The sequence below is a fragment of the Astatotilapia calliptera genome, chromosome 8 (genome assembly GCF_964374335.1).
Source record: "Astatotilapia calliptera chromosome 8, fAstCal68.1, whole genome shotgun sequence".
In the NCBI taxonomy this organism is placed as follows: domain Eukaryota; kingdom Metazoa; phylum Chordata; class Actinopteri; order Cichliformes; family Cichlidae; genus Astatotilapia; species Astatotilapia calliptera.
The window spans coordinates 26256076-26272692 of NC_137429.1; the positions used below are offsets into that span (position 1 = coordinate 26256076).

The 16617-nt window shown below is 40.8% G+C and overlaps 1 protein-coding gene across 1 annotated transcript; it reads left to right on the top strand.

The window, feature by feature from the left end:
• Window positions 1-601: 601 nt before the first annotated feature.
• hs3st3l (heparan sulfate (glucosamine) 3-O-sulfotransferase 3-like) lies at window positions 602-16617 on the top strand. Its single transcript, XM_026177403.2, has 3 exons — window positions 602-1382; window positions 14353-14582; window positions 15064-16617. The coding sequence occupies exons 1-3, from the start codon at window positions 883-885 to the stop codon at window positions 15450-15452; spliced, it is 1119 nt and encodes a 372-aa protein (XP_026033188.1). The 5' UTR covers window positions 602-882; the 3' UTR covers window positions 15453-16617.

Sequence of the window (16617 nt, forward strand, 5' to 3'; positions counted from 1 at the left end):
GAATCACTGAATCCTACACAGAAAACAAGGTTTCAAGGCATTTCTGAATGATTCACTGTGGGCTAACAGTCTGTCATTTGAGGTCAGTCAGCTAACTATTGGCGGCTGTACTACATCTAAAACTGTCTGACCCTTAAGCCAATTATGCCATAGGTTTTACAGAGCAGAGTTTCAGCTCTAAGTACGATAAATCCAGATCCAAATGACACCAATACTTCTTTGGGGATCCATCAGAAGAGTTTTCCATCTATACAAATATGCAATGGAGAGAGATGATAATGCTTGATGCGCTGATTTGTAGCATAAAGTCCCAGAAATTAATCATTTCTTTTGATAATAATGATTACTGAACATGTGAGGTGATCTTTTTCTTTAATAACTTCTATAAGTCTTCACCAAATAAATAATACTGTAATTAAAAGAGCCCCAAGCCATAACCCCGCAATCAAAGATATCTGAGGGAAAAGAGAGAGAGAGAGAAAACTGTGGACGTGAATCCCCTTAGGATAAGCCGTGGTAGAGAGACGCAGAGTAATCCAGTGAAGTGGGGAGAGAGAGAGAGCGAGAGAGAGAGAGAGACCCGCTGCAGCGAGGCTCTGACATCAGAGCGTTATTAGTTCCCCTAGGTTGCCAGGGTGGGTGAGTAAGTGGGCGCATATCCTGGATGTCACGTAAACACTAGTTCCAGTGATTTACTGAGTTTGAGCGGCTTTATGGTTCGAAGAGTTCTCAATATGCTCCAAACACGCGACGTGAACGAGCAGGAGAGCAGCGGAGCGGACTGACAGAGACTCTCCAAGAGTTCACGGGATGTTCATGGCGTTAGGATGTGAGCTGAACTTGTGGTAGAATGGCCCATTATCACACATGGGCCTGTGAGGAATGGCAACTTTTTACCACCACCACCACTACAACCACCATCATCACCACCACCCTCCGAACACGGACCTGCGGCGGCTTTTCCACCGGCTCACCATCGCGTCCTCGCTGAGCATCCTCTGCTTTTCGTTGGTCTACTTTCTCACTGGATGCTGCGAGTCGGAACTGACAGAAAACTCTGAAATAAAGTCGCCCACGAGCGAATTCCTCGTGTCGGGGTCAGGATGGCCGTACGAGAGAAACGGAACCAGTTTTGCCAAAGAGAGTGTCACCGCAGCTGGAGAAGGCGCATTCGGCAGCGAGCATCCCGAGCTGGAGGCGAACAGCTCCGGGAAAGAGTGGACAGCCACTCGGAGGTTACCCCAGGCGCTGATTATAGGGGTTAAAAAAGGAGGCACCCGAGCACTGCTGGAGTTTCTGCGGCTCCATCCAGACATCCGCGCCCTGGGGTCTGAGCCGCACTTCTTCGACCGGCATTACGCACGGGGATTGGACTGGTACAGGTACGCGCACTTTACGCACAGAATCCAGCTCACCAGAAGTGCTGAAAGTACTTTAGTTTTTGCACGAGTTGCTCTTTGTTTTATTTTTCCTTTACAAAGTTTATCCTAAGAAGATGTGTCTTACAGAAATCTGTATTTTTTAAAAGAGAAAACCAAAATGCTACAGTGCCCTAATAATTCTTGTCATTTAAATGACACAAATGATTCCAGTATTAGGTTTCTGTATTACATTCGAGAGCCAATTAGTAACCGCCAGCTTCATCTTGTGTACCCAAACACATCTACTGCTATTCCGAAGAGGTTTAGGTGACAGTCAAAGAGAATTTGCCATCTGGCTATACCAATCTGTGCATGCGTACACGTGTGTACTTGCCATACTTGCTGTGTGCGTGCATACGTGCCTGTTTGTTTGTAGGGCTGCAGAGAAAGAGAGCAGAGGCCTCCCAGACTGACTTCTCACAGAGCAGCAAAGTAATCATCTCTGGAGCCAGAGCCAGATGTTACTGTTGTCATGTGGCTCAGTTCTTGGGCTGTTTCATGACAACTCGGAAACAAACACACACACACACACACACACACACACACACACACACACACTCTCTCTCTCTCTCTCTCTCTCTCTCTCTCTCTTTTCTAGGTCCAATTCAAGTTACTTAGACCTGGTAGAGGGGACTTTGAGGGAAAAAAAGTTCCCAACAGATGCTGGATTACACATTTTTGATTTTCATTCTGCTTTTCGAACTGTGCCTACTGTAAGCCTGTGCACCCACAGACCCGCAAACTGCTCCAAATATGACAGATTAAAACTGTATCCAAATCTGGATACAGTGTTGCATGCTGTTAACCAGCTTACAGTATATTACAGGGGCTCAATAATGGCTCTCATTGGCCTGGATCTGGGAGCCTGTTTGATACGTCAGCAGCAATTTAACCTATGACTCAGAGAGATAAAGTGAGAGAAGTAATATCTGCTTCCTGGGGAGTGTTTTTACATTGATGTGATCACATGCAAAGACAGGAAAACACACCACAGCCACCATCATGTCAAAAACTGTGGGATGTAAACATAATGAGAAAATTCCACAAATCTGGAAGTACTGAGAAAGCCACAGAGGCCTCATCTGTCTGCCTACATGTCTGCTCTGTGTGAGAGTGTGTATGTGTCTGTGTGTGCCACAAGATTATGTGTATGTGACACCAGATTGTCACATCTTACCCTCAGACCAGATGGGCCTCGCTGCATGTTGGGCCACTTGACATCACTGTCAGCTCTGTCAATTGACCTCTGACTCTAGGTCACTTTACGCTGAGAGTTAATGATGTGTTCACACCACTTCATAACAAGCAGTTCACAAAGGACAAAGGACATGGACCCCTTTGTTTGTGGTTATTGAAAAAATTCTTAAATTACTATTGTTTTTATTTGTATTTTCTAATGTTGATTTAAAAAAGACTGCAGTTCAAGAAGTTATACTACATATATATATATATATATATATATATATATATATATATATATATATATATATATATATATATTCCTCAGTTGTACCAGCTTTATATATATGTATAATCATGTGAACAAAAGCCTTTCTAGTCAGAGTCTGGGACCTCCTATTAGTCCTATCACTGCAAAGAGGACAGTTTAATCACACTGCTGAGCTATTTCTCACAAAACGAAAGCCAATCTATCATGAAGGTCAAAGCTGAGCTGTAGAGGAAACTTTTCGGCATCATAAGAGAAACACAGCGCTCAAAAACATTACATTTATTTGATATCTGCTGTAACACCGGGCAGCATGGTAGTGTGGAAGTTAGCCCTGTTGCCTCACAGCAAGAAGGTCCTGAGTTTGACTCCATTGTTCTGTGTGGAGTTTGCATGTTCTCTGTGTTTTATGTGTGTTCTCTCCAAGTATTCCAGCTTCCTCCCACGGTACAAAGACATGCAATTAGTCGGGTTAGGTTAACTGGTCATTCTAAATGGCCCATAAGCAAATGGTTGTCTGTCTCAATGTGTTAGCCCTGGCTGGGAGCCTAACACATAGAGTGTACCCTACTTCTTGCCCTATGGTAGCTGGGATAGGCTCCAGCCCCCCACAACCACAAGGATGGATAGATGAATTCTAACAAAGAAGTAAATATTGCCAAAAGCTTTAAAAACTTTATTTTGGGGCAAAGTGACCAAAGTTTTTTTTTCAGATTTGACTGGTCTTTCATACATTTTTTTATGTGTCAGTGAAGTTAAAGCTATTATAGACAATGCTCAAAAACAAATTGAGTAAATGGGTGCATAGAAGTATTAAAGATGGCTGCCAAGTTATGAGACTTACTTCTGGAGTGACCACAAATTGCTTGCTTAGCTACTGGTCACGCAATCGTTATTATTATTATGTATTTCTTGACAATTGAAAGTAAAGTTATTCTTGTTTCTGTGCAAGTTTGAAGGAACTTAATACATAAATTACAAAATATCTTTAAAAAGGCATCCTATTTTTTTTTTAAAACAAAATGTAGTTGATTTCGTTTTGCTTCTCTTCTATAATTTATGTGTGAGATGTAAATGCCAGAACATGACATGCAAAAACGAATTAGCATATTTTTGAGGGGGGTTAGCTTACAAGTAGTCTTATTATTGTTATTTTTTTTCCCGATTAAATACTTGAACCAAAGATGGAGTTTGTACAGGGAGTGCAGAATTATTAGGCAAGTTGTATTTTTGAGGAATAATTTTATTATTGAACAACAACCATGTTCTCAATGAACCCAAAAAACTCATTAATATCAAAGCTGAATGTTTTTGGAAGTAGTTTTTAGTTTGTTTTTAGTTTTAGCTATTTTAGGGGGATATCTGTGTGTGCAGGTGACTATTACTGTGCATAATTATTAGGCAACTTAACAAAAAACAAATATATACCCATTTCAATTATTTATTTTTACCAGTGAAACCAATATAACATCTCCACATTCACAAATATACATTTCTGACATTCAAAAACAAAACAAAAACAAATCAGCGACCAATATAGCCACCTTTCTTTGCAAGGACACTCAAAAGCCTGCCATCCATGGATTCTGTCAGTGTTTTGATCTGTTCACCATCAACATTGCGTGCAGCAGCAACCACAGCCTCCCAGACACTGTTCAGAGAGGTGTACTGTTTTCCCTCCTTGTAAATCTCACATTTGATGATGGACCACAGGTTCTCAATGGGGTTCAGATCAGGTGAACAAGGAGGCCATGTCATTAGTTTTTCTTCTTTTATACCCTTTCTTGCCAGCCACGCTGTGGAGTACTTGGACGCGTGTGATGGAGCATTGTCCTGCATGAAAATCATGTTTTTCTTGAAGGATGCAGTACCACTGCTTGAAGAAGGTGTCTTCCAGAAACTGGCAGTAGGACTGGGAGTTGAGCTTGACTCCATCCTCAACCCGAAAAGGCCCCACAAGCTCATCTTTGATGATACCAGCCCAAACCAGTACTCCACCTCCACCTTGCTGGCGTCTGAGTGGGACTGGAGCTCTCTGCCCTTTACCAATCCAGCCACGGGCCCATCCATCTGGCCCATCAAGACTCACTCTCATTTCATCAGTCCATAAAACCTTAGAAAAACCAGTCTTGAGATATTTCTTGGCCCAGTCTTGACGTTTCAGCTTGTGTGTCTTGTTCAGTGGTGGTCGTCTTTCAGCCTTTCTTACCTTGGCCATGTCTCTGAGTATTGCACACCTTGTGCTTTTGGGCACTCCAGTGATGTTGCAGCTCTGAAATATGGCCAAACTGGTGGCAAGTGGCATCTTGGCAGCTGCACGCTTGACTTTTCTCAGTTCATGGGCAGTTATTTGGCGCCTTGGTTTTTCCACACGCTCCCTGTTGACTATTTTGAATGAAACGCTTGATTGTTCGATGATCATGCTTCAGAAGCTTTGCAATTTTGAGACTGCTGCATCCCTCTGCAAGATATCTCACTATTTTTGACTTTTCTGAGCCCGTCAAGTCCTTCTTTTGACCCATTTTGCCAAAGGAAAGGAAGTTGCCTAATAATTATGCACACCTGATATAGGGTGTTGATGTCATTAGACCACACCCCTTCTCATTACAGAGATGCACATCACCTAATATGCTTAATTGGTAGTAGGCTTTCGAGCCTATACAGCTTGGAGTAAGACAACATGCATGAAGAGGATGATGTGGACAAAATACTCATTTGCCTAATAATTCTGCACTCCCTGTATAATGCAAACATACAAGCTAGCAACATGTATAAACATAAATAGCCTACTCAAAAATGCAGATTTTCAAGACAAAGCTTAGTTGTGATAACATTAAGGCTGGATAATAATTTTACTGTTTACTTTCCCTTTAAAAAAGTCTGGCTAACCTGTAGCTAGACACAGCTCTCTGTGAATGGTATTCATGGCCATTGATCAATGGTCTTTGATCAGTAGTTGTTGATCAATGATCATAGTAAAGATCAAGAAACTGACCTCACAGCCCATTGTTCCCTCAGTTGTACCAGCTTCAGTCATTAAGCAAATATGCTGTTTATAATGTTGGAGAAACCTGCAGTCAGCTGAGACTGAAGAAGTCACCTGGATGATGACAAACATTTCTCCCACTGAAAACGCCACGTGCAGACGAACAGAATCAGCCTTTTGGGAGCTAACCTGTAGGTTTGTCAGGCTGCTCATATTCTGTGCCATGTTCCAAAATATCAATAATTATAGCTTTACAATGTTTTGCAAATGAACTATAGCTTAGAGAATACAAATAAGACTCAGCATCAACTTTTGGAAATAAGACTCATGTTGTAATAAATGAGAATGAGGCATAAGGCAAAAATGCACTTTTTCTAACAGATGGTTAATGGAGGGTCAGCTTCAGTGCTTACTTTGTCAACATGACATTTTTGTGTAGATACTTTTGTTTTGTTTTTTTTCAGTTTAAATTAAAGAGGATGAGATATAGTGTATCTTCTTTAGAATCACCCCCTCTTCCATTTGGGAGTAAAATAACATTTAGCTTCCCCAGGACTATTGAGATCAGAGTCCTTGACAAAGATCCACTAATGGCGTTGAAGCAGAGATTGGATCTGGAAGAGCGCTGCGATGGGCCCTGAGATGGACTGGAAGTTTCCTCCTTACTGTGCTGCCTGGGATCGATAGCGCTATCTCCTCGCTCTGACCTTGGGTTGACTCCAGCGTTAGAGCAGTTAGCTTTGGTCAGCTCGGCTTCTGTTACAATTAGCAGGAAGCTTTCTCCTACATTGGCATAACCACCCCCCTCCCTCCCTTTCTCGCATAGGCACACAGGGGTCATGTTACTCACAGCTTTTTTCTCTCCAAGCAACTCCGGATGAATCCATTAAAATTGCTCAGCTAGCAATTCACATTCTCCCTCATGATGCTTTCTTATTGAAAGATGGCATGACTGGCGGATGGAGAGCAAAAAAAGGAGGGGGTGAGGGGTAAAGTGGATGAGGAAGAGATAAGGCTTGGGTGAGCTGGAGGTTAAAGGGTGAAGCCAGTGTTACCGCAGCCTCACACATCTCTGCTGACCTTTGCTTCAACCCAAGGGACTGTTATCGGAGCTGGGCTCGTGTGTGTCTGCGTGTTTGTGTGTGTGTGTGTATCTTTGGGTTTGGCTATAGACATTCTGTCCTCCAGACAGCTGAGCTGGTTGTATTTCGTTCCTGAGGTACAGTGAGATTTATCAATATATTATTGATTCTGATTTACTGGCAGTAAAAAATGTGACTCTTTTAATAAAAAGCAGCTTTATGCTTTGTGGTTGGAAGCCCATGGATAGCCATAGATAGTATAGACGATGAATGTAGCTTCCATATTTGTAAAGTAAAGCCAACATATATGCGTGAAAAAACTGCACCTGTGACACTTTTTGATTGCTAAAAAAACTCCAGTTTTGCTGCAACAGTCTGTTGTAAAATGGTCCTCAGATATCTGCTCTGTGAGCTTAGTAAACACATTTCTGAGCATATCCAGTTTCACAACACTACGATGGTGAGAAGCGTGCAGCTCAGGGCTTTACAACAACCAGTGGCAGGTGTCATGGAGGCTACTACCTGTCTAGCTAGCTAGCCTACTAGCTAGCCAGCTAACTGTATATAAAAGATAGATCATTAGTGTTTTGATTGCAGAAATGGTCGATTTCTGGAGTAAAACTGGCTGTATTTGGCTGAGAAAGTGTTATCTGTTAAGCATTCACAAGCAGTCAGGTGCAGTGCAAATAGACACGAAGGTCAAAGTCAATAATTCAAATTAGCAGAGCTGAGGCAGACAGCTGCAGTTTAAAAGTGTAAAGGAGAGATCACCCAGACTACAGCTATTATAACGTGGAGAGATGTTTAATTATTTATTTATTTATTGGTACCATGGTTGAAAAAAGTTTTTTAATACTGTAAAGTTGGGCATTTTAACATGTGATTTCATGGGAGGGGTTTATCTAACTGCTATCTGAGACAGCCTCATGTGACCACTAGAGGAGCTGCAGATTCTGGCACGTCAGTGTTAGCATCTTTTTTCAGATGTGGAGGCAGCCTCTTTGTTCCGGACACACCAACTTACCTTGGCATAAATCTACAAGTTCCTGAAAATTGATTAAAAAAACACCCAAAAAACTTTTATTAAGTTCTTGGAGCAGTGTGAAATCCTAAAGTTCTGCTTTATTTGTAGTTACTTTAAGTTTAGCCTTCAGCGGTGAATGTTAGATTCTTCCTGAGCCTCACAGATAATTTATTTTTCACTACCTCGACTTGAAATTTATGCTTAGGATCAAATAAGCCAATAACATTTTAAGATATTTAAAGGCATAAATCTTTATGTATTTTTTTGTATTTAAATAAGACCAATTTCACTGAAACCTTTTTAAAACATAAAACTATTTGTTGAAATTTATTCCATAAATAAATAAATAAAAAATAATGTTTTAATGCTCCATTATTTTACTTTCCCCCCCAAATTGGTATTTTTTTTTCACCAGCACTGATATCAGGGGTTTGATTTCATAGTAAGCTGTTAAAACTACACTGACTGAGAGGTTTTCTAATGCTGTGGGAGACCTACTGGGACTTTTAATTGCAATCCAGGATCAGCTGCTCTGATGGCACCGGTGCATTTGCAATTAATCCTGAACTCGTTAAGGGATGCTTTTAAATTCATACCAATACACTGCTGAGTTTTTCTTGCAATGACACAACACATGGTGTTACTTTTGTTTTTTGTGTATGTGTAATAGAAAATAATTATCATGTAAATAACACAAGAACAGTTGCCTAAACATTTGATGTCCAGCAGGAGTTAGAGAGAAACATGAAACCGAAATTTTTAGATGAATCTGATCTGATTTATTGATATTCTTTGGTGATATTCCACACACACACACACACACACACACACACACACACACACACACACACACACACACACACACACACACACACATTTGTGCGCACATGTGTGTGTATAATTTTGATAAGTTGTTATGAAACAACACACTAAAGTATGAAGTAATTAAAGCTATACTTGATTTTGGTGGCTTTGTGTAACTGGGGTTCAGGTGTGATCTCTCTGTTCCTCGTACTGTACAGGAGGTAATCACCATAAGGCCTAGACGGGTGGGGCGATCTGGCTCTCATTAGGGCACTCCCCCGGGGTTTGGAAAGCAAAGGCTGGGGGTGGTCTGGGGCCCCTCTATGATGGATGTCTCCTGGAAGTGGACAGGGCACATCCACAATAGACCGACCACTTAATGGTCCCCCATACAGAGGAAATGGATGAATGGTCCCTCAAAAACACAGTCATGCATATGTACAAACACAAAAATACACACCCAAATCTCATATTTGACTCATAAGCAGGCAGCCAGGTGTGTATAATGAATTCCGCCAATATGTTGCTGCTCTTTAAATGGCTATTGTTTCCTCCTTGGATCAAACATCAAAGATTAACAGACCACTTTTTCATTCTTTGATCCAGCACACCCTCAAATCCTCAGATTCTTTGCTGCATATTTCCTGCTATACATGATGAAGAATGCAATTGCTTCACATTTATTAACACACACACATCACATGAAACAGTATGCTACTGATGAGCCTCTAGAGGGTCCTGGCTCCTTTAGTCTCCACCTGCTTCTCTTGGTCCCAGCTGAGGCTCAACGCTGCATTACCAGTTGTACTCCATCCCTTTACATTCACACCAGCACCCCCTCACTTCCCACCCCATCATAACATTCACCCCAGGTCATGTCATCCCTACTGTCACTGGCTAAGCACCATTCGCACCCACCTATACGTGGTAACCCCTAAGCCCCTACAGGATCAGCAGCCATTGGCCTTGGCTGGCCTGAAGTAATTCACCAGGGAGGTGTGCAGAAATATTGGAAATCAGGAGACAAAAGAGGGATTCCTCAAAGGAAAAGGGGCTCATTGTAAGGGGCTGGATAATCCACGTGTTCATCTTCCTGGATGTTTGATCTCGCGCTCAGGAGAAAATGAACAATGAGCGGTAAAAGGATGCAGCTAAAACAGGAGCTTCAAAACTGCTAATTTATTAAGCTTTGTTGGGGGGTGGGGGGCATTTTCTCTGTAACACATGGTGTCTCCAGGCACTTCTATTCGCCTGCCAGTGAACACAAGAGGTTAATACTACTAATGTGGGGACAGACCATAAAAAGATACCACTTTGTGTCACTGTACAAAAGTAATGCCATCATAACATGTTAATGTTGGCATTACTCTGGGAACGTTTGTGATGCAGTATTCCTATTTATTCACCAGTTGGTGACCCTCCGAGGCTGTTTATTTGGTCTACTTTGGGTTTTGGTCACGCACTTTAGTGAAGTTCAGGTTACTTAAGTTATACTTAATTGGGAATAATATTTCTTCACATAATGTTCTTCACGAATAGTCATGCAGAACTACATGTAAAAAGCGGACTTTTTAAAAATACACTTGTAATATTTAATTTAGTTTGTTACTGTTGTTACTGTCTTGGAGGAACTGTGACCACATCATTTCCTTCTGATTACTCATTTATTTTTCATACCAATAACAAGTAAATATAAAACACCACACACTATTTTTTCCTAGCAAAATTACTCTTTTTTGATCCTGCCCCGTCAGCACCACTTCAACCAGTGACATTGTTTCTGATCTGGACGAAATGTTGCATACCTTTATTCTTATATCTCCAAGAGCACAAAGTTCCCTATGCCAAAAGTACGATGAAGCCATATTTAGTTATCAGAAAAAACTAATGGCTATTTTGTCAATCAATTAGTGTGTCTTTGCTAACCTCATAGCAGAAGCATATTTGGAATACATCTTATCTTTTGATGGTGCTCTTAGGAGCAGTAATTAGCTCTTTGTGCTTAGGTAATGGTATGGGGCTCTTGGCTCTCAGGCTATTCACAGACAGATTGCTAATGGAGGTGCGTTTGTATCCACTCCCATCATTCCTTCATCAGTCACCCACCCCTTTCATTTAAAACACTCTAGCAAATGCTCTGGCTCACACACACACACACACACACACACACACACACACACACACACACACACACACACACACACACACACACACACACACACACATGATCTTTTAAAGGGTCTGGTAAAAATCCACTACACCCACCATTTATGTCTTCAGAGCATTTGTGTGTGTGTGTGTGTGTGTGTAGGATGTTTCTTTTTTAAATGTGTCTTTTTCTGTGTGTGTTAGACTGTGAGAAATTGGTCCACAGGGAGACCAGAAGCATGACAGCAAATGCTTGACTAATGAGTGAATAATGAGTGTATGTTTGTGTTTTGCAGAATGTGTGTGTGTGTGTGTGTGTGTTTATGGGGCCATGTAACAGACTGTACGGCTCCTCCTGTCTAGGGTATTGGAGTTAAAAGGGAAGTCTTCAGGCTAAGTGGTGGTGAGCACTGCCTCACACTGATCAGATCAAATGAAATCGCTCTGAGTGTGTTTGTGAAACTCCTAGAAGTAGGGCCGTGTGGTGGGTAGTAGGTGGATGTATTGACAGGTTGCAGGTGCGACTGAAGCCTGACTGAGCTGACAGGTAGAACATCAATTGATCAGCAGTGTTTCTCTTTCTCTTTATCCTCTTTTTGTAAAAAAGTATCTTCTTCTTATTATTAAGGTGTCATTTATGAGAACATTTTTATTGATTCTGTTTTCTGATACAGCCTTTAAATAGGAGTTTGCATCTCACTCACACACACACACACACACACACACACACACACACACACACACACACACACACACACACAAACAGATTTGTTTCCATTTTGACAGAGAGGGATGAACCAGTGACAGAAACACATCAATTAGAATTTTACTTAAGGATTTGGCAACAGTGGGAACAAAGAACTCCTTTTTAATAGGTACAAACGTCAGAAGCAGAAAATTACGACCAGTTTCCAAAAGTTCTGTGGAGCATTTTAGTTTTTCTGAATACCATCACTAAACAGGTTTATAGTGTTAGTGACATTTATGACATGACATGAATCTGGTGTATGTAGCAAAGCATTTAAAAGCAGCCAGTGATCCTATATGCCTAAATTATATAGCACATAATAGCATTGTGGATATTACAGTTTTTTACAGACGCTAGGACACATTTCTCAATACTTAGGTCACGTTTGCAAAACTCCTCACACAGTGAGCACAACAGAAGTCTATGTGGGCTAAACTGAGGACCAGTTATCATTGTTTTGGCACAAAATGCATTCAATGACTACATCTCTCAAATTTCATGAATTATCTTCTCACTCAGACACAACAACTGCCAAAAATCTTTGTACGTACAGGACATTTTGCATGTGCTTACATACTGTTTTCAAAACTGTTAAACTTATGGCCAAAACAATAACACAATGCAAAACTTAAAAAGACAGCAAAATCCAACAGCAATATTTTATTGAAACATATTTTAAATCTAAAAATGCAGTTTAACCAGCCACAGCTGATTCTCATTGTAGATGAACATCTACACAAGTGTTACTCCTTCAATTTTTCAACTCCTTCAATTCTGGCAGCCAGAAGATTCTTTCCTAGGTGTATTGCCCTAGATGACATGAGATGTGATGTGGATGAGAACCTGTGGCCAAATGGAGAAGACCGAGTAGATTAGCATTACTATTGTATGTGTATCAGTGGATGGTGTGTATACAAATTCTTGTATTTTGGGATTACTTAGTGCAAAAAAATAAAAATACATAAACAAATATTAACGAATTCTGCATGATGTCTGATTCATTCCAGTAACATACATTGAAATTATAAACAGAGATGTGTCCTTGTTTTACACAAGAAAACACTGTGTAATGCTACATGTTGTTAGTGTTTTTTAGGTCATTGTTTTGTGGGTGACAAAGTGTGTTTGTCGGCTGTCAACCTTTGCTAGTGTTCTGGAAGAATGAGTTTATTTGAGACCTGAATGAAGTGTTTTGGTAGTTGTAGTGCATTTTGAATGTGAAATGAACTGCTTTGCCAGGCTGACGGTCAGTTAGGAGGATTGTGTGAAGTGTTTTGCAAAAGTGACCTAAGTATTGTGAAATGTGTCCTAGCGTCTGTAAAAAACTGTAGTAGCAGTCAAATTATGAACATAATTCTTCATTCTGAATCTCAACTAAAGCTACAAGAAAAGTTTTGTTAAGAGAATACAGAATCCTAATTTAAGGTGATATACAGTAGGATTAGCCATAACAACTTCCCATCTTTATTTATTATTTATTTCTATTTATTTATTATTATTTATCTATTTTTTTTTATTATTACTTCTAATAAATCTGTTTCTATTGTTTGCATTTTTATTCTTGGATTCTTCTTGAGTAGCTTTGCATCATCATTTCAAAAATTATCCAAATTTACTGAATACTGGCCCTTTGTGCAGTCTCTTAGTTCATCCCTTATCTGAAACAAGCCTTTTTAGCTTTAAAACAGCTTTTGTCTGATTGGCTGTTCTATTTCTCAAAGGTGCCCAAAATAACTAACTGAATAATTGATAATGGAAATAAAAACACATAAAAAGGTTAAATCATTTTTATCATTGCCAAATTTGTTGTGATGTTTTTATCATGGAAACTGCTAAATGAGACCATTTAAGGTCTACTAATATTCAGTATCATCAAATATAGAGAGGCTGTCTTTACATTTCATGCGAAGATTAAATTATAACAGGACACCTTGTCCATTGGGGTCTTTTTGGAAACAAATGAGGTTTTCCTAAATACGCTGAAACCCTGTGTTTGCCTTAACTACCTATTTAGAATCAGCTCTTTAGCTTACAACGTAACACCAGCTGAAATGCTGATTCAGAGCTGCTTATGATCGTTCCACTGTGGCTGCTTGTGTTTGGTCAGCCAGTCAGGTGTGTGGCAGGTGTGTTAGCAGATGTCCCTGAATCCCCAGACAGTCCTTTGGGGCCTCTGGAGTCTTTTATCTCTAAATGAGTCCCATCTGCTGGGCTTCTGCTGCGGAGGTGGAGGTGAACAGAGTGAGGTGCATTCAAGGAAATCTGTTTTACGTACCTGCCTCTTTGTCTGGTTCACAGAAGAAATCTTGCTCGGACACTCTGATGCGATGTGTGTCAAAATGATTAATAGGGTCATATGAGGGAATGTGTAGAGACCTTTGTGATTACTGTACTGATTTTCAAGAAAATACCTATATGTACCCATATGTGCAGATATATGTTTTCAGGATATAATTTCAAATGCTGAACTAGTCATTTAAAACCTTTATTTTTACTCTTTAAATAGTCACATGTTAGACAAAATCTCACATGGTGGATAATGAAGAAAATGTACTAACATTAAAAACATCGATCCATCATTCTTCCAGTGGAGTAATTCCTCCATATACACGCATTTCATACCAGCCTCAATCTTTTGCAAGGATTTATGTTTCTGACTTGTGTAAATTCATCTGCTTACTTTCATGTGCAGAAGTATAATGCCCAAAGCCCTGGATGGCCAGATTGTTATGGAGAAGACGCCTCGTTACTTTGTTACCGTGGAAACACCAGCGCGAGTCCATGCCATGTCTAAAGATGTGAAGCTGATCGTAGTCGTCCGTGACCCTGTGACCCGAGCCATATCTGACTACACACAGATCATCTCCAAGACCCCAAACATCCCCGCCTTTGAGAGTCTAGCCTTCAAGAACCAAACCACAGGTACAGATACAACTAAATGCGAGGATTTGATTGTACTTCTCATGAAGATGTTTTCATTTTTTTCTATTATGGGTTTTTTTTTTCAGTTTGCCCAGTCAGCTATGCATAGCATCTCTAACTTTATGAGTCAGAGATTAGTTTAATTTCCAGACAGCTCCACTATCTGTAGGCATTTGCAAATGCTGCCACAAGCTGCATTTAATAGTTGTATCAATTAGCATTTATTTACACCTGCCAAAGTGTTTTACATCCAACATTTTGACAATGAGAAGTTTCCTGTTTCCTTACTAGGAGCTTGGGATGCTTGGTGTTTACAAGATATCAGCATTCATCTTGGTTCTAGTGATATAGATGATTGGTGTGGGGTCAAAAAGTGAACACAGTGGGCGAAATCCTCATCATCTGACCATCCTTATCTAGGAGTAAAGATGACATAAATCACATGCATTGCTCTCTCTGCCTCCCGTGCCTTTGTCTCTAGGTCAGATCGACTCTCTGTGGAGCCCGCTGTGGATCGGTCTGTATGCCCAACACATGGAGCGTTGGCTGGCCTGGTTCCCCAGAAATCAGATCCATCTGGTCAGCGGGGAAAGGCTCATCTCAGACCCAGCCGGGGAACTGGGCAAAGTCCAGGACTTTCTGGGCCTCCAGAGGATTGTCACAGACAAGCACTTCTACTTCAACAAAACTAAAGGCTTCCCGTGCCTCAAGAAGCCGGAGGGAAGTAGTAAACCGCACTGCCTGGGCAAGACAAAAGGGAGGACGCACGCCTCCATCAACCCAGAGGCGATTCAGAGACTGAGGGATTTCTACAAGCCTCACAACCAGCGCTTCTATCAGATGGCAGGACAGGATTTTGGATGGCAGTGACCCTTTGACGGGGTGGAATTTGGGGCTTTTTGTTGGCACTGTTTTGAATAGACGCCTGTGTTAACATGCCATCTGATTGAGACAAATGCAGCGACTCAGAGTGCAGAAGAGAGAGCCAGTTATCTGCTTATGACCAGCCAAGCAGCATTGCAGAGACTTTGTTAATAAAAACCCTGTGTCAATCCATTCAACTCTACCAATCAATCACCTTATGTTTGAAAGACAGCCGTGTCTTTTTCTATACGACAGATTGCTCAAAGTGGTTAACATTTATGTGTAAAGGTGGTCATGAGAATGTGGTTGCTGTAAGTTGTGGCTGTATAATTGTAGAACAGTGAAAACACCGTAGCTTTTAGTGTCTCTGCAGTTTAATCCCGGTGCTCAGTAGACTGTACAAGGAACTCAAGATCTGATGCATTTTCACCCTCCTCAATTTCCATAACTTTCTCTTTCGACCTGTTTGTTTTCTAATCTTGCTGGTTAAGAATTTAAGAGCAATCAGTGCCTACATGTTGAGCACCATCCTCCAAGCATTGTTTCTGAAATAAAGTGGGATGAATCTTTCATGCGGCGAGCAGCAGAAGGGTGAGCAAGAGAATCTTTGTATGAGCTCAGATTTGACTGAGTGGTTTTGTATTCTTGAATAATGAATGCGGATAAATGGATGTAGGGGAAGCGGTGTGGATCACTTGCCGCTTGGCACATTTATGTGAAGGATTTAAGTTGGTATCCCGCTGCAAAACCAGCATCCTGTGCTGCACCTTGAACAAGGTAAAGGGAACCACTGGAGGACAACAGAAACAAGACAAGTTAAATGAATGCACAGAGGTTCGACCCGCCGATGAGCCATTTCAGTGGACTTTGATGTACGAAGCTTTTCCGCTTCTGCTTACAGGGTTGTCAGTTTTCAGTTTGCATGTATTTGCACTTGTATGAAAGCATAAAAAAGACACCTATTTTTCAGCAAAGATTTCTTTCCCACAGCTCTTCTTGCTCATTGTTTTCTGTTGCTATAAGCTCTTACTGAGCTCGGATGACAAATGATTGAATTTCTATTGAATGGCATTAGTGCAATTGCTTTGCAAATGTAAAGGCTGCAGATTGCCTCGGTGGTAAGATTCAAAAAGTCTGGTGGTATCTGTAATAAAGTGAAACAATACTTTAA

Bases quoted from the DNA above. Each gene is read 5' to 3' on its own strand.
- hs3st3l (XM_026177403.2), top strand. From the start codon at position 883: ATGGCAACTTTTTACCACCACCACCACTACAACCACCATCATCACCAC. The intron at 1,383-14,352 runs GTACGCGCACTT...TTTCATGTGCAG, and splicing joins CGGGGATTGGACTGGTACAG to AAGTATAATGCCCAAAGCCC. The intron at 14,583-15,063 runs GTACAGATACAA...CTTTGTCTCTAG, and splicing joins CTTCAAGAACCAAACCACAG to GTCAGATCGACTCTCTGTGG.